The sequence below is a fragment of the Gadus chalcogrammus genome, chromosome 13, assembly GCF_026213295.1.
Source record: "Gadus chalcogrammus isolate NIFS_2021 chromosome 13, NIFS_Gcha_1.0, whole genome shotgun sequence".
Lineage (NCBI taxonomy): Eukaryota > Metazoa > Chordata > Actinopteri > Gadiformes > Gadidae > Gadus > Gadus chalcogrammus.
Window position 1 is genome coordinate 9480813 of NC_079424.1, and position 24986 is coordinate 9505798.

The 24986-nt window shown below is 44.2% G+C and overlaps 3 protein-coding genes across 3 annotated transcripts; all 3 read right to left on the reverse strand.

The window, feature by feature from the left end:
• Positions 1-164: 164 nt before the first annotated feature.
• On the reverse strand, positions 165-6315 carry tomm34 (translocase of outer mitochondrial membrane 34). The gene is made up of 8 exons (XM_056605128.1): positions 5974-6315; positions 5341-5470; positions 5028-5127; positions 4563-4715; positions 4144-4304; positions 2393-2540; positions 1961-2087; positions 165-1553 (listed from the first exon to the last, which is right to left on the reverse strand). Exons 2-8 carry the CDS (start codon positions 5459-5461, stop codon positions 1452-1454), a joined length of 912 nt encoding a protein of 303 aa, XP_056461103.1. The 5' UTR covers positions 5462-5470; positions 5974-6315; the 3' UTR covers positions 165-1451.
• Positions 6316-7108: 793 nt separating this feature from the next.
• Positions 7109-16908, reverse strand: tgm8 (transglutaminase 8). Its single transcript, XM_056605125.1, has 15 exons — positions 16817-16908; positions 15507-15677; positions 15028-15285; positions 14609-14727; positions 14298-14426; positions 13640-13817; positions 12426-12561; positions 11862-11974; positions 11183-11298; positions 10857-10983; positions 10438-10691; positions 10142-10316; positions 9751-9914; positions 8521-8654; positions 7109-8109 (listed from the first exon to the last, which is right to left on the reverse strand). Exons 1-15 carry the CDS (start codon positions 16824-16826, stop codon positions 7959-7961), a joined length of 2235 nt encoding a protein of 744 aa, XP_056461100.1. The 5' UTR covers positions 16827-16908; the 3' UTR covers positions 7109-7958.
• Positions 16325-24978, reverse strand: ccndbp1 (cyclin D-type binding-protein 1). Its single transcript, XM_056605126.1, has 11 exons — positions 24814-24978; positions 24300-24362; positions 24085-24164; positions 23559-23640; positions 22924-23020; positions 22709-22782; positions 21931-22007; positions 21200-21459; positions 20685-20745; positions 19626-19672; positions 16325-19451 (listed from the first exon to the last, which is right to left on the reverse strand). The coding sequence occupies exons 1-11, from the start codon at positions 24899-24901 to the stop codon at positions 19343-19345; spliced, it is 1038 nt and encodes a 345-aa protein (XP_056461101.1). The 5' UTR covers positions 24902-24978; the 3' UTR covers positions 16325-19342.
• Positions 24979-24986: the final 8 nt, after the last annotated feature.

Genomic DNA, 24986 nt, shown 5'->3' on the forward strand with positions numbered 1-24986 from the left:
ATCAGCTTTGATTGTATTGACATAATATTCTCTCCATGAGGTTTGTTGGTCTGGAGGGATGTTGATGAGGCGTTAGCTGAGCCATACTGATGGGGAACATGCTGAGACACTAGATTATGTGAACACAGCTTTATGTCAAACAAAGGCCACAGCCATGACACTCAGGTAGGCTCACAGAACACGAAAGAACCAAGTAGGAACTTTATTGGAAAGGTAATTCGAACAGGTCAACCGTTGCCATTAAATTACAATTGTAGTATTTTGAAGCAGGCAAAACGTACAGTACATCCTCAGTATGCATTACATCAAACGTGAAACCGAGGACGGCTGCTATTGATCAGACATGATGAAATCCCCAAAGAACCATGAAAGATAAGCGGTTGAGTTTGAAAGTGTGTGGTGGATTTCCTCCTCCGAGGTCCACTGAACTTTGGAGGACAAAGGAGTCGCAGAACACCCCCCAAACCATCCCAGAACCATGTGCTGAAGTCACCGGGAGGCATTGAAGTTAACCGGATGTAACTAAAAAACATCCCGTAGTGGGAGGTCATCTTGATGACTAGAAACCAAGCGGAGTGCTGTTGCTCTTACGTGGAAGCAGAAAGTGAGATCTTATCCTTCACAGTGAACCAATGCTCTGAATCGTGTTAATCTGTTTTATTAGGTACAGCCTTCAAAAAAAACAGATCAAACCACATCAGTATCAGCAAGCAAATACATTTTTTATGCGTTTCTGATCGGCTCACTTAAGTGCATGTGATGTGACTTAGCATAACATCACACAAAACCAGTCTAAGCCAATCAGAAACTAGCCAGCTAGTCCGGTCTAAGAAAACACCCAAGATATCCTCGTGGGCATCACACCCGACATCCAAGTCAAACCAGGAACAAGAAAACAGGTTTACAGACCATAATAATCCTGAATAACTGATGAGTTGTTTACCTAACAGCAAAGGCAGGAGGATTTGAATTTAAAGAAGTTGTTTTTTAAGTTACTTAAGAACTATTGGTATGTGAGTGTGTCATTAACATTCATAAATACTAGTAAACAACAAATATCTCAGCAAAAATTAATTTTCAGAAACTCTGATATACTGAAGGCTCCGGTGGCAGAGGGGAGTGAGTTGTTGAGGCAGCTGGAAACTCTGCTGTTCATCCATGGGCCATTGTGAAGACACTGGACCGAAGATAAACGGACGATTGTCCCGTCGGTATTTAAATACAGAGGCCGGCTGAACTAGCCACGGCTACACTTGCTTCAACTCAAAACGGACAAACGCTGAAGAATTCCTAACATGCGTTCAAGGGAAGGCGGTAACCCTGCTCTGTTCTCCAAAACGGACCAATCATGTCCCTGCCCAGCCAAACGTCCCTCCTCCTCAATCTCCTCCCCCCCCCTCTCCAGGCAGTCACATTATTGTCACCACTTCCTCCACCTTCCTGGAGAGCTATCACTTCTTCTTCTGGACTTCTTGCAGCAGGTTCAGTGCGGCCGTGTTCTTGGGCTCCACCCTCAGCAGCCTGTTGAGGTCCTCCATGCACGCTTTGCTGTCCTAAAAGAGCATGCAGAACCATTAAACCGTGGTCCTCAAAGCCTCATACTCTACTCAACATCCGCAGCGATTCATGTTATATATTGGTGCCACCAGATGTGACACTGTGTAGCCATGTCCATTTGCCATGACATCACAATCCTACCAGCCTACCAGGTGGTGCGGTCAACGTGAATGGGGGAAGGGAATGAACACTTGCTCTATCCAGACACCATACATCGTTTGTGAGGTCACACGTGGGGAAAGAGACATCCGGGGGTTCAAACTTGTGATGTCACAAATGGATATTTAATAAGGGCTTGAAATCAGTGCGGTACCAGAGTATTGTTACAAGAAATAAATGCATCCTTCAATAATTTAATTTGCTGACTAATGCCATGCTATTATGATGATGAGGTCCTTGTCACCTTGAGCTCCCGGTGTGCCTGGGCCCTCCTGTAAAGAGCCTTGATGTTGCTGCCGTCCATCACCAGAGCCTCATCACAGTCCCTCACCGCCTCCCTGAACTGCTTCACTGACAGGTAGCACAGAGCCCTACACACACACACACACACAAAGTTAGGAGCCATTTTTCACCACAGAATGATTCAGTCAAGCCAGAGCAAGGGTAAGAGAGAGTAACAGTGAAAAACAAGGTAAATAAATGGGTAAACGGGTGTATAGGGAAGGACGATAGAGGTGTAGAATCAGGATGGACGCAGGGTTCTCCATACAGAATGTAGAAGTGGCGCTACGCCAGCAGGTCTTCCATGCACATTTACAGGGGCGGCGCTATTCAGCACAGCTGGTGGTGTAGGAGAGGCCTCACGGAGAGAGGGCCGGCGGTAGAAGGAACAGACCTGTTGGTGAGAGTGGTGATCTCTGTGGGGTTGAGCTTCAGACTCTGGCTGTATTTCTCCACAGCCTTCTGGTACTGGCCCTTCTTCACCAGAGCGTTGCCCTCGTCCTTCAGGACCTGGGCCTTGCGCACATCCTGCTGACTAGGAGCTAAGGAGGGGAGAAAGAAAAAGGTTGATTTTGGGAAACAAAACCTTTCTGAGGAAGCATGTCATTGGTAGTCTGACTGACTGGTTCCGTCGTGAAATGTTCCCGTTGCACTGTTCCTTACATTCGGTTCTATACAGAATATTAATTTTAAATGCATCTAAAAATTGTATAGCAAATTCCCATTATCATCTTGGGCATATATTGGCATCATTAAACAAATTATATTTGAGGGACACACTTGTATAAGTCATGAATGCAGTCATACAGTCTGACTGATCAGAGACAGAAAGACTTTACTTGCAATAGTTAGTGTGCATGCATCAGAGGCATAGAACGAGGAGCGAGATAAAGAGGGTGACAAATGACTTGTAGCAAGAGAGTTGGAGTTAGATATTTTGCCATACAAAACCAAATCTTATCTACGACTTCTTGGCAAAGATGAGTTATGACTCAGTTATGACTAAAGTGGCAGTAAGTACTTAAAAAATGATTTCATTGCCCAAGAGATGGAGTACCCAGGTGTCAAGTGATGAGATTCCTTAATAGAATGCACTGTATTTCGCCAATTTGTCTGTAAAACTATAGGTCATAGCTCACTAGCAAGATAGCGATCCGAAGATAATAAAGTGTCCTCTCCAGGGCCATTACCCTTCCCTGTGCCATTGTAGAAACATGGCAGGGCAACATGCTATGTAAGCAAAGTGTTCTGGCCGGCGAGCCTTTTTTATTTGTAAAAAATAAGATGTGATTTTCCCATTAACATTATTTAATCCACTATCGATCAACATTGACTACATACATGTCCAGGTCATTTTAAGTTACAAGCTAGTCAATTATTTCAACTTTAACTTAGAGTCGCAATGTGCAGGTAATCGGAGGGAGAATTTCAGAATTCCAAAAAACGAAATAACGGTCTTCAGTCGACAAATGTGTGCCTTGACATAGTGTAGCTCGATTGGCCTTGGTGGCACGAGTGGGAGGGGTTTGGAAGTGTCAAAGGTACGAACCTTAAGAACAAAGAGAGAGGTACGATGCGCCCAGCATTTTTATTTGTAGAATAAGGAAGTGATTTTATTAACATATTTAAACCACCATCGATCAGCATTGACTAATAGTAATTTTAAAGGTACGAGCTAGTTGAAATGTTACGTATCGCTACTTTCATTTAAGTGGCTATTCAAATACATAGACATCTAAAATAAACAATTAAAAACAAATGGAATGTAGTAATAGATGAAAAAAAGACATAAAAAAAAAAACAAGATATCGGAATTGAAACACGAGTTACTGCACGTTGCTGTTGTACTGCCTATATATAACAATTCATAGTTAGACAAAGGCAGCGCTTAGTATCTGTATTTTTGGGGTCATGTCAAAAACATTGAGTATTTCTTCAGGGCAAAAATTACTTATGGAGTCATTGTTTATTGATAGTATTCCACGCAACTACTTACAACACAATTGGTTGGGTGGTCCAAAAAAAAACAAAAAAAAAAAACGTTCTAGTCATTTTTCTGAGTTTCCCTGTTGACACAGATACTGCAGTTGCCTTGGCAGGGCAGTTAATAGCGGGACATGGATTAGGTGTGTGTTTACTGCGTACCAGGTACGTCCCTAGCTCCGTTATGCTGCTGTTTGGGGGTGTTGGAGCTCTGTCTAGCCTGCTGGGCCAGCCTCTCTCGGACCTCCATCGGTACCGCCGGGGTCTCTGGCAGCTTCTCCCTCCAGGCCAGCCCGTCCATCTCTGTCAGAACCTTTGTCATCCTGGGACACCACACAGGAGGTCAACACCACACTTGATACAATCTAATACTGTCCCAAGTGACAGTATTTTTATGCAAACATTATTTGTTTAAGTTTTATTAGGAATGTTCCTGGGCTCAATTCCCCCTGGCCATACCTGTAGGCATCTTTGAGCAAGACACTGCTTCACTGCTCATTAATGACGTATATCTGAACTCACCTCAAGTCTCTTTGGATACAATCTGCTATATAGTTGAACTAAATGGTCAATAATCCTACCGGTTGGTTCCGTCGTGTGCGGCGGGGATGTTGCAGTCCACCTGCAGGGCGGTCTTGTAGTCCACGTAGGCCTGCCTGTAGCGCTCCATGGCCTCGTAGGCCGCCGCTCGCCTCAGCAGGGACTTCACCCCGAAGGGCACCAGGTCCAGAGACCTGCATACACCATGGAACCTAGTCAATACAAGGCCAATAGCCCCAGAAAACTACAACAACCAGGAAGGCTTTTAGGAGCTCATCAGCTCTTGAAGCCTGTAATCACGGGTTATATGCATTCAAAGTATGGAAGAATGAATTGGAAAATCATCTTACTGGCGTCGTACCTAACTAAACATAACCAGCAGGCTGGTTTATCGCAGATAGTGACAAGTCCAAGAGAAAGACAGGAAGACTAGTTCAACTGAGACAGACAGACGTGAACTAGGAGAGAACACGGACTGGACTAGGAGAAAGCCTGTGAGTACGTACATGTTGCAGTCCTTCACACACTCGCTGCAGTTTCCATCCTTGAGGTAGCTGGCGGCCCGGTTGGAGTAGAGAATGCTCAGGTCCTCTGGGCTCTTCTTGCCTGCACAGGAAGAAAATGTTTGTTCAATGACCAAATGCTATCTTGCCTTTCACATAAAATGGTGTATGAAGGGAGACCAATGTCAGACGAATAAAGATGATGGTAAACCAAGAATACTAGTGCAATCGTACATAGCTGCTACTAGACTTTCCAACCACCCTAATCCACTGATAAAAACATGAAACATCACCTGATCAGCAGAAACAAACCCACCTGACTTCTCGAATTCTTTGATAGCCTGGCTGTAACGCTCTGACGCCTCTCCGTACTGGCCTTTCTTGAAGCTCTCATTCCCTGCTTGCTTCAGCTCCAACCATCTGCATCTGGGGGGCATCTTCTCAGCCTACCGTCAGAAGTGAATACCAGGGGGGATATTTCAATACCACAAGATCCACATTTATTCACATTGAAAGGTTATACCGATCTAGACCGAGGGAGTTAGCTGAAACATAAGACTGACACCCAAGAAAATATCTACTTGACTTGGTAACAAGGTTATTGTACAAGATGTTACTATAACATACAAGCTTAGCTAATCAAATAGTGATAGAGCAGCGTTACTGCGTCGGGTTGAGTAAATATCCAACCCTAGGCTAATTTGAATGGACGTTAAAAGGGTAGTTGGACAGAATTCCCTTTAAAAGTATCCCTGTGCGACACCTGCATGTCTATATAATCACGTTATTGTAAAGACATTATAACTCGCAGCCGATGCGACACGACTCATACATGTTTATGGCCGGTCTCGTTTTGTTAAGAGCACCGGCGGCTAGCTAGCACATTGTACAGCTAGCTAGCATGCTAACCCCTAGCACTAGTCCCTGCTAGTACAATACGGTCACTTACCGGCTGCAGTCTTCCACGGAGTAAGTCAAATACGAGTACAACTCTACCTAGTCTCTACGGATGTCTTCAAATTAAAGCTAATGCTAAGCGTTTCAGTCAGGTCCACAGCGACAGCTTCAACAAATGCGAGGTGTTTTATGTTGTCCTGTGCTGTGGTATTCTTTCTCTCCTGTCCCGGCTCATGTCAGACCGACACACGCTTTCTTCTGGTTTCTTGAATGCGGAAAGGGAAGGGGTGGTAGTCGTCTCTCGTAAGTTCTACAGTGAGCTGGGCGGAGGATAAACTTCAGCCCTCGCAGCTTCGCTTTCAATTCACGAGTAACGACGCAGAAGAAAAAGCAGAAGAATGCGGTCAAACGCCAAGTATCGCGGGTATTTAGAATAGCTATTTTATAAAAAAAAAGTCAAATGTCAATATTGTATGCGATGCATTTTTGTTGCGTGTCAACGTTTTCTAGAAAAAAAAATAAGAAAATCGAAACGTATTGTTCCACTAAACTTGATATAGGCCTATTGTGCTGCTTATTTTTTCTAGCCACACGATGGTGGTCTAAAGCCGCGATTCAAGTCCCAATAACTACATTTAATTGGACTTTCATTAGGGACCACTGTGGGCTGCGTTTCCATCGCGGTGTAAAGAACCGCAGAGGTCAGCTCTTTGAGGTCCTTTAACTTCACAGACTTAACGAATAAAGACATTAACAAGCGTGACATACTGAGCGAAAAATCGAACGAACAATCGCGTCCACTATCAGTTACGAATGTGCGTCATTTTCCAGTAAGTAGGCTATCGTATCGAGGCAGTGCAGTGGAGAATATTTAACCCTCAACCTAATATAGCCGGTTAATATGAGCAAGTGCTCCGTACTTTCATTAAAATTCCCTATGTAGGCCTATTTAGATTATTAAATTATTATGGAGTTTGATAATGAATCCATGTGTAAAATAGTGTAGCCTAGAAACACTAGCCTAGGATAGAAGAACAAAAGAATGAACTGTAGGTTTGCATGGAATTAAATAAATAAATAAGACAATGGAATAAATAAACACATCCAATGAATGGATGTGGTATTATGAATTGAATATGGTATTCTTTTGAAAAACGTATTTATTTCAATATATTGAGTCCCTAATTTATATATTTCATAGCCATATTTATTTATTTAATATTTCATCAAATGGCATTACATAGTATTGCGGCTGAAGTTGGTTGAGATAATCTGCTGCGATTTTCCAACAATCAGAAATGTTTGCACCCAAGGTTACTGAACCTTTTAAAAGTCCTACCCTACATAACCCTATCTGGGGGTAAAATAATGTCCTCAGAACTTTATTTAGTTCTTTATCTGGTTCCTGCAAAGGTTTGCGGCTTAAAACTATTTTTTACTGAACTCAAGGACAAAGAAACAAAGCGAAAATAGAGCAATCCCATACAACCTCTTTAATAACATAGAATACAATGAATCGTAAACACAACTGAGCAGCAAAAGAAAACTAAAAAAATGCATTCTCTCCAGAGTGCTGTAGTGCAAAGTGAGGTTGAAAATATGTTTTTTAAAACATATAGACTTTTAAAAAAGGTGAACGCGTGGATGTCAAAGATGTGTCTCTCCCTTCAGGTATGGGAGAAAGATTATGTTTCTAGTTCCTAGGGCTTCTTATTTCTAGGATATATTAAATATCTAGGTATAATATAGACATGAAAATATACAAAGCGGGTTTCAAACTAAAATTGTTGAATCTCTAAGTTTAAATTATATCTGTTTATTGATATTTAAAGAAAAAGTGTTGATTTGTGAATATTATATCGGAAATAAAATAAAAAGAATAAATCCTCAGTATAACAATGGGGTTATGTAGGGTAATGTTTACACCTTAAATGATTATGGTTATGCAGAACAGCACTTAATTTGATTAATCAAGATTCATCTTTCTCTTTAACTGCGGTCCCAGAATTCGTCACCATGGTAATGGAGTGTTGTGGCCTAATGCAGTTGAACATCGATGGTGACGCTGGCCTTGACATCCCTGAAAGTGGAGCAGTCGAAATCCACCACCAGGATCTTCTTTCCGATCCTGTACGGCGTGAAGGCAAGTACTAACCGAATGCGGCGACCGGGTTTCAGGTCCGGTAAACTGGGCGAGAGACACACACACGCAAAAATACATGATTAATATAAATAAACTGGCATAAGAGATTCATATCAATAACATCGGATGCACATCAGACGCATTGCAATATCAAAGTAGACCCTTTATATATCTAAGGGCCTTAAACTCCCATCTGAAAGGTTCTCGGTTCAAACCCGATCCTGCTTGTAGCCATCCTGCAGAACATGCTACTTAATAAATGGATAATACGAGAACATTTAGCTGTTAAGCCAAATGGCTGTGAAGTGGTCAACTGAAAAATAATGGTGAACTAGTGGGTAAAAAATGCATACTCTAAATACATTAGATATTGACATCATACATCACAGGGACATTTCCTATGGACAACAGATAATTGTGTGATTATCTTTCACACACACACACACACAGACACACCTCGCTTCCACAGGGTTGTTGAGCAGGCCGCTGCCACTGACATGGAAGGAGCAGTTCTGTAGGGTCTCCTGTATGGGATTGCTGAAGGCCACATCTACTTCCAGCTGGTGGTAAAGCCTAGCCACGCCTTTCACCTGGAACATAAGTAGATACATAGCAGTTACAGTACTTATCCCCATCATCACACTCAAATCCATGTGGACGGGCTACACACAACCAGCCACAGGGCCTATCTCTGTCCCTTATGGAGAAAAGGAACCATACCAGTTAACAGTAACAGTTATTTCTCAGAATATCTACGGTCATACTCTGACATGGAGCATGACCAATGCCTGTTATATTATAGTAACCATTCAGTCCTTTCATCCGATCATCTTGGATTGATGGGCAGGTAGAGTTTAGGGCATCTTGCCCTAGCATGCCTTCAGGTAGACTGAGGAAATTGGGGTTCAACCAGAACCTTTTGACTTGGGCTGGAGACACACAACCTGACCGCTACACTACCCTGCCCCCAGCTCCCTCAACCAGAAGCTTGGCTTGCTTACCAGAGAATGCTGCTTAACATTGCAACATTGCAGACCTCAAAATAACCTTTGTGTTGTTAACTTCTGAATGAACTCCTATGGCAGGTACATTGAACTGTAGGTCAGCTTGCAGAGGGCTTGAGAGCTGTAATGTATTGTGGCCAGTTAGAGTGCTTTAACAGTGCATGTCTCATAATATATGATTCCAGACAAAAGGCAAGCAGTGTTCATGTGTTTGCCAAACATAAACTTTGAGGTGTGAGTGGTTTTTCCACACACAAAACAGCCAATCAATCCAAACCACAGACCTGAACAGGTTCTCGTTACTATCGAAACAGCACTGCTTGATGAACTCAATTGAAGTGCAGCCAACACCAGGCTACAATGTGTCAGGCACAACCATTACTTGTGCCAACCTGTATCTAGATGTCTCACATTCCACAGTTACTTGGGTCAACAATTCAAATAAATATTCCTCAGCTTCCCTCTGACAAATCATATGTTCCTGTCCGCGCCTGTCTGTGGGTGGCTGTCCATTTAATTTTGAATTTCATTACAACTTGTTTTTGATGACGGCAATGTGTTACCATGGTGTGTGTGTGTGTGTGTGTGTGTGTGTGTGTGTGTGTGTGTGTGTGTGTGTGTGTGTGTGTGTGTGTGTGTGTGTGTGTGTGTGTGTGTGTGTGTGTGTGTGTGTGTCACTCACGGTGATGGAGATGGGAGGATCCTGCAGGACTATGTTGTTCTCGGCCAGGTACACCAGCTTTGGGTGGTTCTGGTCCGTGGCCAACACAGAAATGTTCATACTGTCACAGTCAAAGAGGTGTTCACCGTACACCGAGAACGGGATCACCACGGCAACGGACAGAGCTGGGGGAGATAAATCAAGGAGGCAAGGAGTGTAACAGAAACAAAATGAGAAACTATATGAAACCGAGATAAAGCAACCGCTGTGTGTGTGTGTGTGTGTGTGTGTGTGTGTGTGTGTGTGTGTGTGTGTGTGTGTGTGTGTGTGTGTGTGTGTGTGTGTGTGTGTGTGTGTGTGTGTGTGTGTGTGTGTGTGTGTGTGTGTGTGTGTGTGTGCGCGCGCGGATTACCTCGTCCAGGCTGCAGGGTGTGTTCTTCTATCTTAGTGAGGACGTTGGCGGCCGGTACGCCAGTGTACAGCATGGTCTGGGCGTTGACCCGCAGAGACAGAGATCTGGGCACCCGGTCCTCGCTGCTCAGGGTCACCTTCAGATGGACGTCCTGCCCACTGATCGGCGTCGATGCCTGCACACACCCCCCAGAGACATCAACAACATGATCCAGGTGACCGGGGCTTAGTGGAAATCTGCGGGCAGGATAGTTGGACGAAACCAAATCATCGACAGGAAGTGATGTCACGGCGTACCTCCTCAATCTGCATCACCACCATCTGTGGGAGAGGCGCAGTTGGGACAACGGCGTTCTCCTCCTCATTTTCCTCCACGGTGATCTCCCCGTTCCCTATGCTCCTTCCTCCCTCAGCATTCTCCTGCTCCTCCTCCTCCTCTGCTTCGGTGCCAAGGCCCTCCCGGTTGACGCTGATCTTGTGCCGTTCATGTCCCTCCAGTGAGTAACCCCTGGTCATGGCACACTCGAAGGTATTCCTCTCCAATTCAGTTCCTGTTTGAAGAACCACACAGGAAGTGACATGAGTAAAATGTTCTTTATTGGATTTTGGTTATTTTGTGGTTTATTTTGTGGTTTATTTTGTGTGTGCGTGCGTGCGTGCGTGCGTGCGTGCGTGCGTGCGTGCGTGCGTGCGTGAGTGTGTGCGTGCGCGCGCACCCTCTCTGGCTTTGTACGTGGCTGTTATGTTCTGCCTCTTGTTGGAGCCGATTGACTTGGTGGAGATGTTCTGGCCCACTCGCTTGGTGTCAGAGCACAGCTGCTGCTTCGGGTCGTTGTACATTAGCTAAAAAAGAAGTACAATTATTAATCCTTACAAAAACACTTAAATCTCTAGTATGGGTATATATTCACACATACTCATACTATTACTGCATCCCTGAGCAAGAAGTCATTGCAAAATCACATTCTCAAAAAAAAAAAAAAAAATCACATCAAAAAGCTGGCGGAGCTCGTTCTAAAGAAACGTGTCTCAGTGTACTGACCAGCCAGTCGATGACGTCGGCGTTGACCTCAGCGTAGACAAACGGGGAGTCGTACTTCAGGTCTGTGTGTCCGTCCAGGATGGCCTTAACAGAGGCAGGGCCGCAGCAGAACACGCCTGCAGAGATCGCTACGTCAGCACCCGTAAACCTGGACATGAACCTCCAGAGACAGCTACATCTGTTCTCTAGAAACTGGAAATGAACGGCCAGAGACAGCTACGTCCGTTCCCTTGAACCTGGATATGAACCTTCAGAGACAGCTACGTCAGAAAGTCTGAACCTGGACATGATCCGATAGAGAAAGCTACGTCAGCAAGCCTTGACCTTGACATGAACCTCCAGAGACAGCTACATCCGTTAACCTGAACTTTGACATGGACCTTCAAAAACAACTATGTCAGAAAGCCTGAACTTCGACATGAACCTCAAGAGTCAGCTACATCAGCAAGCCTGAACCTGGACATGAACCTCCATATGTCTTATGTTGTATTATAAACAAACACAAAAAACACTTATGTATGGCAGTGTCTCTAACTCTCCATCAAAGGAGTCCAGTAGAAAATAGTAGAAAAAAAAAACAACAGTCTCAAAGTAATAAGTATCAAATACAGACAGATTATGAATAAGGGGAAGTTAAGGACTGAGGTGCCGTGGAACGTTGTGCTTCCTGGGGGCGTACCTTTGCTCCTCTCTTGAGGTGTGGGGTCCAGAACTTGCCATCCGTCATAGTTTCCTCCTTCTCCCTCCAGGTCTGGACGCTTCATCCACGCCTCCACCCACACGTGGAAGTTCCTTTTGAAATGTCATCCAATGAGTACACAACTCAGTAAAAAAGTAAGAAAATAACTAAATGGGTACATGTCTATGCAGCTAAGCAGTTAACTGTTTGTGGACATAAGTGTGGAAACAATTGAGAAAATGTAAAACTGTTTAAAAAGACACTGAATTTACCACTGTTCTCATCTGTATGAGGGGATCATAAGGAAACACCAACATTTCCTTGTCTCCTGCAGTGTAGCGATCAAGGGTACCCTCAGCTAAAAAGTTTCGGGGTTCAAACCGTACATCTACAGTCTATCTGTAGGTGTCCTAGAGAAAGGTGTCCTTAACACTGCCTTCTCAGTAATTCTTTTTACCCAAAAGTCCCTTTGTATGTTACTCCCGCACCCAGAAGCTTAGTTTGCAAAACCTTAAATAGTTGTAACGTTGCGGGCTTGGTGGATACATGATGGCACCTGCTCACCAGATGGTGTCCTTTGACTCCTTGGGTCGCACTCCGAAGTCGCTGTAGTAGACGTCCACGGTGAGGGACTTGTCTGTGTCATGAGCTGACTGGTAGTTGGTCACCACGCGACACGGGATGCCCAGGCACCGCATCACTGCAGAGGACAGTTGAGTCCTTCTTTACTTCTACATTTACACTTATACTACAGTCATTTTAGAAGGGAGCTTTATCTTGAGTGAATAACGATAATAATAATCTTAATACATTTTCCGTTCACGAGGAAATGTTCTTGCTTATTGCTCTGACAATGAACCACAACATAGAAAGATTATCTAACAAACATGAACATCCAACATAGAAGAACACAAGGACACAAAAATGTACACATAAACGTGATAGGGGTCTCTGTGTGTGTGTGTGTGTGTGTGTGTGTGTGCTAGCATTGTCCATGTGAGAGTATTTGTGATCAGATTATTATTGCAGATGAGGTTCACAGGGTAGGTCCAGGACAGTGCATTGTCCATGTGCCCCCCCAGGCATTTTAATGAAACGGTTTGTTTTATGGGTTGGTTGTGAATTGTAACGGGAACAATACGGTTTGTATTGAGCGGCTCCGAAGGTAATCCCCTCTGTTATGGGGAGATTGAGAAAATGATAGCATCATTGTCCACCACTGAAGCACTTTGATGACACTCGCCAGGTAGCGGCCTGGCTCCACCCCCTCCTTTATCAGGGCTACCAGTGCAGTACCATCAGAGAATGTGATTACGAGCGGTGAAACACGTTAGGTGCACGGTCGTTGGTGTAAAAGCTGAATAGTGGTGGGGAGCTGACATATCCTCTGGGATCAATGCAGCTGGTTGGGGGTGAGCAGGTGTTATCGGTATAAAACATGGGTTCATCTCCAACTAATCCAACTGAGGCTAGTATATCTGGCTGTTATGTATTAAATGCGGAGGCAAAATCTATGAATGGCACTCTGGCGTTCGGTTGGATATTCGGGACATCCAGATGTTTCAAGAAATGGTTTCTTAGGTGGTGGGATAATGTGTAAAGTCCTCCATGTTGCGGGGACTGAAATCGGGCTGACTGATAATATTTAGCTACATATATGCAGAATCTTCGACACACGCACACGCCTGCACACACACACAAAAACACACAAACACACACTCACACACACACACACACACACACACACACACACATACCACGCACACACTCAGGCCTACCTGTGCACATGACCCCTGCGAACACCCAGCACTGGCCATACTTGACTGAGTGACAGCCATTCCTGCGCCATTGCTTCAGGATCTCCACACTGCCGCTCCACATGGACGGCGACACGCCCCTTCTGTCAGGCTTTCCCCAGCATCCGACCAGGACACCAGCGTCGTCGGACGAATTGATCTGAACTCATGGAGCACGAAACTAGACTCAATCCAACGATCAGCAAACACACTGATCTTAACTCATGGAGCACGAAACTAGACTCAATCCAACGATCAGCAGTCAAATTGATCTGAAGATAAAGGAGCAATAAACTAGAATAACTGAATACTAAACCACACAGAAACTAGAATCAATTAAATGATCTAGACCACGGATGTATAATAACACCACAGAAACAACACTAAATAAGAGGATCAGCATCACAGATAATAAACAATTGAACTATCTACAAACACAAACTAGACTAAATTAAAGGATTCATACACACACACACACACATTTGTTTAAACACAAAGAAGCGATAAACTACACTTAAACAATCTATACACTCATTGCACTACAGAGAGAAGCGAGAATCTAAAATCAGCAACGCAGGGAAGGAAGTGGGACACTCTCAGAATAACATGCTCTGTGTTTAGTATGAGGGGAGTCTCCTACCATGGCGCTGACCACGCGGCTGACGTAGATGGGGTTGCAGCGAGCAGAGACGTCATCGGTTGGGTCCCTCAGGTATTTGGGGTTGACGTCCAATATCTTCATGCAGATGTCCATTATGTCCTCATCAAACTGTAATGGAGGAGACCAGGCGGATGTCACTCTGTCTCCATGTCTGTCTGTCTGTCGGGTGTGTGTGTGTGTGTGTGTGTGTGTGTGTGTGTGTGTGTGTGTGTGTGTGTGTGTGTGTGTGTGTGTGTGTGTGTGTGTGTGTGTGTGTGTGTGTGTGTGTGTGTGTGTGTGTGTGCTTGTACCTGTCCATAGTCCCAGGGCACAGAGCTGATGTACTTGGTAGTTCCTTTGTAGATAACTCCATGTTCATTCAGCACATACTCCTGCCTCTCCTCCTCGTCCGGGAGATATACCCAGTCCTCTACACACACACACACACACACACACACACACACACACACACACACACACACACACGCAAAGGCACACACACACACACACACACACACACACACACACACACACACACACACACACACACACACACACACACACACACACACACACACACACACACACACACACACACACACACACACAATGAACACAACGTACCTTCTTTACTGTCTTCAATACTTTCACTTTCTCCCTCCCTCTCCCTCCCTCTCTCTCTCCCTCTTTCTCTGTCAGTGTCTCTCTGTATGAGTAGGTGTCTCTCTACCTGGGCACCAGGGGTTAAAGAGCACCACCAGACGTCCCAGACTGGCCTCCTTGTCCCCCCTTTCCATGGTCAGGTAGTAGTTCCCCACGGGGGCGTCGGCCGACGGGGTCACGGCCAGGGTCACCCTGCCCAGGGCTGGGGAGGAGGTTGTGTCGAGCTCGGCCCTCCACTTCGCCTTGGCACCCGGGGAGCGGGTCACATGACTCTCTGGGATTCCAAACGCAGACCGGGTCCCCAGGTCTTCTGACGCCCTGGAGCCTGGAGAATATGGAATGGGTATTCATTCGGTTTACTATGTCTTCATTCATTCATTCAGATGTCTATTCATCATCCATCTTCCGATCCCTATATCCATCCATCTCTATAATCCATCCCTCCATCAATCCATCTATCATACATTTTTCCAATCCTTTTATAAGAATACTTTAGTCAGTGTGACAAAGTATTAGTAACTGTGAATACTTTAGTAAAACCCTCACCAGTTTTTACTGTGAAGTGGAGCTGGTCAGTGTTAGGGTTGAAAGGTCGTGGCAGCTCCAAGTTCAGGAGGAAGGACTGTCCTCGCCTGATGATCAACTCCTCGGTTGAGATGTCACTTGTGTGGTGGGCGGAGTTATTGGCCTGGCAGTGGAGGTCCACTGTGCGATAAACTGGTTGAAGTAAACAAAAAAACACATCATTGGAGTTATATCTCTGTGTGTGCGCACGTGTGTGTGTGTGTATGTGTCTTTCTCTCAGTCAGCTTGTCTTCTTGTCAGTGTGTTTGTATGACTTTCTGTCTCTCTGTGTGTATACAACCTAAATAACACCCTGATTCAAGCAGAACACAAATGAATACAACTCATTACAACTGAGCAAAATGTTAATAATGTACTGTATTTAAAATGATCCATGCATTGCAACAGTCAGTTGATCAGAAGAGGCCTAATAGTATTTGGTGTTTTGTAGTAATGTGTAATACTATACTATGACATCAGCCCTTTCAATCCTTGGGCGTTGACAGGATGAACTCTAGGATGACAGTCAAGACTGTACATGATGTTCCATGGGTGTGTTTGTACCCACACACACTCACACACAGACTGTACTATGAGTGTGGGTGAGTCTGATCTGTCATCATAATTAAAAAGAGTTAATGTTGACGATGTTGAAGATGTTCGACATGTAAAGACATTATCCGTTTCTAAATTGCCTCTCTGTTTTGAAATTGCCTCACCCTGTTGAAACTTTCTAAATGCTCTCTCTCTCTCTCTCAGGCCCACTCTTTTGCTCTGTCACATGCAATCACTATCTCTCACACCCTCTTTCTGTTTTTTTTCAGGCTCCTTCTACTTGTTATTTCGTGACTTGGAAGCAAGTACCCAAACTACTGCCAGAAAATCATTGTGTAATCAAACACCAACAAAACCTGCATTCATGTGTGCATTCATTCATAGAAGTATGTAACTACACGTGTATGTACCTGAAAGATTGTACATATGTAAACATGTATACAGACAGCGAGACAAAAACCAACCGACCAAAACAGAGAAGGCAGACAGAAGGTTAGTAGACAGAGTGCACAAAAGTCAGACAGACAGAAGGGTAGACACACAGACACAGGGTGAACAAAAGACAGACAGACAGAAGGGTACACAGACACAGAGTGAACTAAAGACCAACAAACTGAAAGGTAGACAGAGGGAATGAAACACAGAAAGAAGGGTTGACAGACAGACACAGAGGGACCTAAAGACAGATAAAAGGACAGACACCAACAGACAGACATATGTAGAGTTGTATTACTTACGGAGATCCATGCTGTGTGATCAGTGAACAAGAAGGTGTCTGGCAGTGTGGCTGAGTGTGCTGCAGAAGTGGGATGAAATGACTACAAACAGGATTGGCCAGGGGTTTCAAGAAGCTGGATTTACAGGTTAACCGGAAAATTAAGACGCAACAAGGGAATGTCAGACTCAGACACTAAAGTTATTCTACTCTCTGTTCAGTCATCATGGGGATTCATCCTGTGAGCTTACCTGGATGAAACCTGGGACATAGGTTATATCCAAGATAACTCCGCCCACTGCTGCAGTGGTGACTTCTTTCTGTTATTTCATTGGTTTAGATAATGACAATGAACAACCAGAACTGTTGCATTGCAAGCTTTTTCTTTTTGAAACATCATATTTTTGAAGCATCATCCCATGAAGAAAATAAGATTTGTTTTTAAATTATTATCTTATTCCTCCTGCCATGCAATCTGATTTATGAATAATTTTGATGTGTGTGTCAATAGATTTAAATAACTACTGAAGAATTAATCTGAGGAATGATCGATTTGCCGTTTATTCATGTATTGTGGAGATGTCTGTCAAATGTTAAATAAATCATTCCCTGGGAAAAGTAAATACTCATGAACCTGCTCAATACTCAACAATCATGTCAACCAATCATTGGCGTTAAAATCACCCAGAGCGGTGGAAGCTACACTCCCGCCACTTCCCCAAATGACTCAAGGTGACAGCTTCTGGCTTTTCTTCCTCAGCACCAAATTTTCCTCCCTCTGCAAACACACATTTAAAGAATACATGTTTAAACAAGCCATAACTTCAGTTGGTACCTTATTCCCCCCAGACATGCCATAAGTCAGAGAAGGAAAGTAGAACTCAAGAGACGCAAAAGCAGAACACAATGTAACCATTTACCCAGGAAAGGGAGTATGTTAACATTAGGGGACTCACAACCAACCAGATAGGTTTAAGGTTAACCAGGCTGCACCAAATATGGGTTTTAATGGGGAACAGCCTCCACCACTCCACCACCATTGACATTGTGGAGTCTCTGATTGGATATGCAGAGATCTGGTCCAGAGCACCATAGTCACTACAATGAAAACAGGTGTTCTTCATGTGTTATGTGATATAAAATAGTCTTACAATACCATACATACTTGGCATCATTTAAGGCAATGATGTCAAGATTCAGAAATAAACCAATTAATGAATCGAATTATAAACTGGAAGCTTGATACATCAACTATTTCCTCAGATTTTACTCCCTGATCAACATTTATTTAGTTATTTTTTGATAATGTTCAAAATGTTATTGTCTATTTGTGTAAAGCCTTTGTGGGTGGCTTCTCAGTTTGAATGGTTGCTGTATAAATTTGCCTTGCATATCGTTATTGTTAAACTAGGCCTGCCTGTTCTAAAATTGAATGTTGTGTTTGTTCTCAGCCAATCAAGTGTGAGGTATTTACCGTATCAACACTACCAAGTCCCGTTTACCTGGATGGCTTGTATTCAAACCTCAATCAGGGTATTGTAGTACATAACTCTATGAATACCTCAGTCCGTATGTAGTATATAACTCATATTCAAACCTCGGTCAGGGTACTGTAGTACATAACTCTATTAATACCTCAGTCAGTATATGTAGTACATAACTCTATTCCTTTCTCGTAGTCAGGATACTGTAGTACACAACTATTAATACTTCAGTCAGTATATCTAGTATAGAACTCTATTAATACCTCATAGTCAGGGTACTGTAGTAAATAACTATGAATACCTCAGTCAGTATACTTAGTACATAACACATATTCAAACCTTAGTATGGGTACTGTAGAACATAACTCTAGTAATACCTCTTAGTCAGGATACGGTAGTACATCTCATATTCAAAGTCCGGGTACATATAGTAACTCTATTATAACTCTGACCACCTCATAGTCAGGATATCTAGTATATAACTATTAATACCTCAGTCAGGATACGCAGTACATAATTCATATCCAAACTGCATTCAAATATGTTATTCATAATAACTAGTTATTGTTGGGAAACCAAAACTAAATGTCTGTATTTAAAACATTGGTTAATAGTCCTCTAAAATACTAATATAATATATATATATATATACATATATACACTGTATATACTGAACAGGGTTTTGAGCATGAACGGGTTTCATGGTTTATTAATAATTTCATTATAAACAAATGTTAAGTAAGTACAACAACCTGGTGGAACAACTGACCTAAAGTTTTAATGTTTGATTGACAGTTCTCTGAGTTGAGAAAAGCCGTGAATTATCTCCATCTTTGCTTACAAACTGACAAACATGACTGCTTTGACATGTTCCTGTTCTGGTTATGGCACAGCAGCACAGTGATTTTACGTGTGTTTACCGATGGCTTTGCTGTGAAAATTCGTAATTGCAAGCCATCAAGTTGAGTTACATCATGACAAGAACAAGAACACAACCAAACCCACAGACACATCCCAACACACGCACACACACGCGCACGCACACACACACACACACACCGGACTCAGGGGTCAGACTGCATGAGGTCTTTAGCCTTCTGCAGGTTATGATCTACAGCTGCTTCTAGGAACTGAACCCATGTCAGCTCAGACTCCCCACACACATGACTGGACCTGGAAGGTGGGGTAAGAGAGAGAAGGAGAAAGTTCAAAGTTGGCAGAGACAGGCAGGTAAAGCTGAATAACCTGACATGAGATAAAGATCCAAATCTCAACCATCTTGATAACCATATTGACATCTTGACACCGACACAGTGTGTGCGTGTGTGCGCGTGTGTGTGTGCTCACCTGATGACTCCGAGTTTTTTCTTTAACAAGGCTGCCAATTTGGATGCCTAATTAACAGATGCAAGTAGTCACTCACTTTTCCTTTTCAAATTTCCAGTGAATTCAGGCCCCGTTCACACGAAGCCGAAATGGGCGAAACCGTTACGGTTTCGATCTATCCGGTTTCGAAGTATCGGTAGACGAAGCCAAGCGAAACCGGGTAGATCTGTAGAAACGCTGTAGTACACATTCCAGGCCCATAAGGGGCGCTGCTTCTGGTACAGAAATCCAGAAGAAATTAAATAATATGTATACAGCCCTTATGCGAACATGCGCATAAGGGCTGCCCTTATGCGCATGCTCGCATGTGATTTCTGAGACTCCGCGGGCTTAAGAGCCATTGGCTAGGAGGTCGAGGGGTGGGGCGATGACGTCATGGTTTGCGGTTTCAGTCGGTTTCAGGCGTACACACGAATCCAAAACGAAACCGGGTAGATTTGAAACCACCTCCGAGGGTGGTTTCACAAGTTTGCGGTTTCGGTCAGCGGATTCGCCGGCTTCGTGTGTACGGAAGGCCGAACCGTACAAGACCTTTGCGGTTTCGCCATGAAATCGGCTTTGTGTGAACGGGGCCTCATATTGTGTGTCATAAACGAGCATGTAGGATTAGATAGTGAATTAAAATGAAGGCATTACGGAGGTGGTAGGGTTAGATAGTGAATTCAGATCATGTCAGGAAGGAGCAGGTAGGGTTTAGGGCAGTCGTTCCAAACTTGGCCCCATTTGTAGCTTTGAAAATGATTGTGACTCAAACTTTTTATCATTTGTGCATCAGCTTATGCACAAATAGTTTTTACCCTCAACATTTCAATATACCAGGGAAGTTGGGAACTAATCCTATCGCCCTTCTACAAACTAAGTGGTAAGTAGTCGTTTGCTTGTGGCTACAAATCATAAAGCAGTTGGTGAATTAATTGGGGGACTTCTATCAGACCTTAAAAAGTAAAATAAAATAAATCGGCTAAAATGGATCATCATATCTAAAGCTTATGTTTGCAATTGTGTGTGAGTGTGTCTTACGTTGCTTTCCACTCCCGAGTACTCCATTGGTGGATAAAGACACAGTGCTAGGTCGTCCATACTAGATAGAGAGAGATGCAGAGAGAGAGCGAGAGAGAGAGAGAGAGAGAGACAGACAGAGAGCTTTATTTTTGGTGGTCTCCAACACCGACTTCAAATAGCGATAACAGCGCAGGTCAGCTTATCGATACTATGTGTGTAATTATTCAGCCCCAGGGCCCGTTCAACACCGGGTTTCGATACACATCCCGAGCAAAGAGGCAGGGGGAAAGAAAAAAACGAAAGTGACACAGTGCAGTCACCAAAGCCCCAGTGGGCGGGCCACCAAAGCTCCAGTGGGCGGGCCACCAAGGCCATAGTGGGCGGGGCACCAAGGCCATAGTGGGCGGGGCACGAAGTCCACGGAAGGGCATCAAAGCCAGACAGAGGGGCAACGACGGCCGTGGCCGCCGGTGAAATTCCTGCCCTTAATGTGTGTGCGGGTGTGTGTTGGTGTGTGTGTGTGTGTCTGTCACCGGGGGCTGACGTCCTTGCTCAGCTCCTCCAGGTCGTCTAGCTGAGCTCGGTTTTGAGCTGATCCAGCGTCTCCATTGGTTCTGACCGCCGATGACAGCTTCCTGAGACATGCCCCAGATGCCTTCATCAGCCCCTGGCACGGGCCAATCACACGCCGGTCCCGCTCCGACCAATAGGTGTCCTGGTTCCCCCGGGGCTCTTCCTCCTCGTCCAGGTCCCCCAGGAGGTCGCTGAAGGGGTCCTCCTCCTCCAATAGGGCCTGAGGGGGCGGGGCCAGTTAGACAACTTTTTCAAATCTCTGAAGGGCTTTATTGGCATTGTAATTCCTTAATAATATACCGAAAAATAAATGACAACAATATAATTAACCACAAAATGCATTTCCTGCAGAAAATGCGGTGAGTGCTGTAGTGCAAAGTGAGGATGTAAATATTTTTTAATAAAGCCACGTAGATTAAGAAAAGACATAAAGAAACGTTAAATGACTTGAATCAAGTGAAGGGATTTGAACAAGTTCAAAAGTCTAAATGGAGTAAACAATGTAAGAAAGAAAGAACGAAAGAAAGAAAGAAAGAATAAAACTTATGAAGAACAGTTGAGCGCTGCATGCAGCACTCACCTTATTAGTGATATAAAGTCAAAAAGACAAAGACGATAATTCAGTTATGTTTAGACAGTCATATCTATAGTACTAATTAGTTTACAGCATGGTTGAGCTTGTGTTTAGTACCTGTTCAATCTCTTCAATCGCATCCTTTACTACTCCGATATGCGCAGACAGGGCAAGCATCACAGCTGCCTTATTATCTGCAGACACACAGACAAACACTTTATACTTCATGTCTATTGCCGCTTTTCCACTGCATGGTACCAGCTCGACACGACTCGACTCGACTCGACTCAGCTCGCCTTTTTTGCGTTTCCACCGCGATCTAGTACCTCAAGTGGCTGCTTTTTCTAGTACCGCCTCGCTCTAGGTTCCAAGCGGCTGAGCCGATGCTAAAAGGTGACGTCGGCAGACGGCCGGCCACTGATTGGCCAGAGAGTGTGACGAAGTCACGAGAGCGACATGGCAACCATGCTGGTAACGATAGAACAGCCATAGTAGCGCCGCAGCCAACATATTCCACTTCTTCAACATGCCAGCTAATAATACGAACACGAATACCATCGCATCGATGTTCTCCATTGTTGTTATGTGGGTTCTGTCCATGTGTGGGTTACGTAGGTGTTGTTTGCGTCGCGTACAAAAATACGTCACGGCCCTTTCGCGCAGACGACCCCGCCCACGTCCCGGAGGTACTATTTGCGGTGGAAAAGCACCCGCGCTGCTACCGTGTCGAGTCGTGTCGTGTCGAGTCGAGCTACATGTGCGGTGGAAAAGCGGCATATGTGGAGCCCAGTGCAGAGAGCGGTGGCGCCCCCTTCAGGCTGAAGCTGATACCACTATAAGGCCACTATGGGAGTTTATGCTGCGTTGGCTGAGGTGGGTGTTTTGGGGTGCTGACCTCGAGGCAGCGATGGGAAGCGGTCGCAGGCAGACCACACCCCCCCTGTAGAGGTCAACTGCTCCTGAGACAGACTGGACAGAGACACAGAATGGCAGGGAGACATAGAGAGAGACAGAGAGACACAAAATGAATGAGGACAGGACAGTGACTCTGTATCAGCGCTTTGTGTGTCCATGTCTCTGCATATGTATGTGCATGTGGGTGTGTGTTACCTCTGCAGTGGAGATGCCAGGATGACCTCCACCAGCTGACCCACTCCCTCCAGAACCTCCACGCTGGCGTCTCGGACCGCACGCCTCAGACTGAGACCTGGGACACATACCACAATCTAACCAATACTGTACTGTAACACACTGTACAGTAACAAACACCACACCAACACATACTGTACTGTAACGCACAATACACTGTGGTGAAACACACAACACATTCTAACCCATACAGTACCTTACCCCAAAACACTGCAACACAAACTGTACCATAACACACAAGACACTCACTGTAAACCATAATGTACCGTAAGACACAATACACTTACGCAAAATGTACTACAACAACACACAACAAACTGTACTATAACACAACAAACTGTTCTGCAACACACAACACTGTAACACACAACACTATCACAAACTGTACTGTAACACACAACACAATTGACTGAGATCAGGGACCTCTACACTGCTACAAACTGGCACTTACACTGCTCATACTGTGAGACACTTTGGATAAATGTGTCAACCAAACATATTATTCTATTAAGCTAAAGGTCGGCTTTCTGAAAGCCGTTTTAGCAGCTGTATAACTATTGGCTGGACACAGGGGGGGAGCTTCTTCTGAGTGTTACCTTGACTCTTGGGAAGCCAGTAGTAGACTGTGGACATGGTCAGAATGCTCTTCTGGAGTGACTCTGACAAGTTGTTTCCCGTCTGCGTAGGCGGCGAGAGAGAAAGAGGGAGAACCTAGTTGAAAACTAAGATCTCATTAATACACTAGAAGTAAATAATTGCTAACAAAACAACCAACTAAATGACTTAATTTGATAGGACAGAGATAAAGTTATTTGATAGCTTCCTTTCCTTTCCTTTAGGCTTTGATAAGGCATGGATAAGAACAGTCAATCTGTGGCTATCATGGGGCAGGATTGTCTTGTGGTATTCATGGCATTGGTGACAACCAGCTGAAAGGTACTGCTTTCAATCCCCCATGTTCCCCCGTAGGCATTCTTGAGACAGATGCCCTAATCCCTTACCGCTTAATGACATGTATCTTGATTCACTGAACTGCTTAATGACTAATCACTAAGTAATCGTGAAAAAGTTGTAACATGTGTTTGAATGGTGGTGAGGATCTACAAAAGGAGTAGACTGGACCTGCTGGGGGGGTGGGGGTGGGGTGGAGAAGGCCAGGCTGAGTTTGGTCGCCTCCTGAGAGACAGCCTTCACTGCTTGGTCTGAGGAGAGCGAGAGCGAGAGAGAGAATTTGAAGTATGGTAAGTTGATGAAACAAGGCTTTAGAATACAACAGGCAATGATCATAGAGGAAAGTATACTTGAATGGGTATTATAATGTTAGATCTGTACTGAACTCATTGTGTCCCAGAAGTTGGAGAGGTCAAACTCCTCGCTGTCTGATTCATTGGACTCCCCATCTGTGGTGTAAAACGGAAGACAATATATCTCAGACGTTCTCGGTGTCTAAAAAGAGATGCTCAAGTAGTCTATGTCTCACAGTTATTCACTAATTACAAGCATGGTACTGATTTACAAACCTACTTCTAGGTAATAATGCAGCAGCTTTGCATTACCTTATTCATTAATAGATATACAACTATGAGTCAGCCCATTGTCAAACTTTGTTTTGACAGCTTAACTGTTTACAGCAGCAAAAACCATGCATGGTTGCCTAGTGTAAGCCTTATATACCTTTCATGAGAACTTGAATCAATCTGAAGAAACATATTATTTAATGAGCATAAACATAGCACACATAGTGTCACACTGTGGCGTTGCAACAGATCTAGCTAGCTAGCCTCATAGCATTAGCATCCTAACTCGTCAGCAGTCGCTACTTATCGTTTAAGTTCCTTTCTCTTTCCCCACCTCTTACTCGATCCCGAATACACCTTATGGAATTCAGAAGGTTTCGCAAAGGAATCGAAATGTCTCCACGGGAATTGTCAGAACTCATGGCGAGCAGAAGAGCATGGGTGAAGAGATGCGTGTTGTGGAACTTGTGTACTGGAGTTGAACTTGGCGGACAACGATTCAAGTAG

Coding starts and splice junctions, on each gene's coding strand:
- tgm8 (XM_056605125.1), bottom strand. Junction 15,286..15,506: donor CCACTTCACAGTAAAAACTG/GTGAGGGTTTTA, acceptor CATATTCTCCAG/GCTCCAGGGCGTCAGAAGAC. Junction 14,427..14,608: donor TGCCCTGGGACTATGGACAG/GTACAAGCACAC, acceptor CCTCCATTACAG/TTTGATGAGGACATAATGGA.
- tomm34 (XM_056605128.1), bottom strand. CDS start 5,461: ATGCCCCCCAGATGCAGATGGTTGGAGCTGAAGCAAGCAGGGAATGAG. Junction 5,128..5,340: donor CAAAGAATTCGAGAAGTCAG/GTGGGTTTGTTT, acceptor CTTCCTGTGCAG/GCAAGAAGAGCCCAGAGGAC. Junction 4,305..4,562: donor GCACACGACGGAACCAACCG/GTAGGATTATTG, acceptor GTGGTGTCCCAG/GATGACAAAGGTTCTGACAG.
- ccndbp1 (XM_056605126.1), bottom strand. CDS start 24,901: ATGAGTTCTGACAATTCCCGTGGAGACATTTCGATTCCTTTGCGAAAC. Junction 24,363..24,813: donor TATTCGGGATCGAGTAAGAG/GTGGGGAAAGAG, acceptor TTTACACCACAG/ATGGGGAGTCCAATGAATCA. Junction 22,008..22,708: donor CTTCCCATCGCTGCCTCGAG/GTCAGCACCCCA, acceptor GTGTGTCTGCAG/ATAATAAGGCAGCTGTGATG.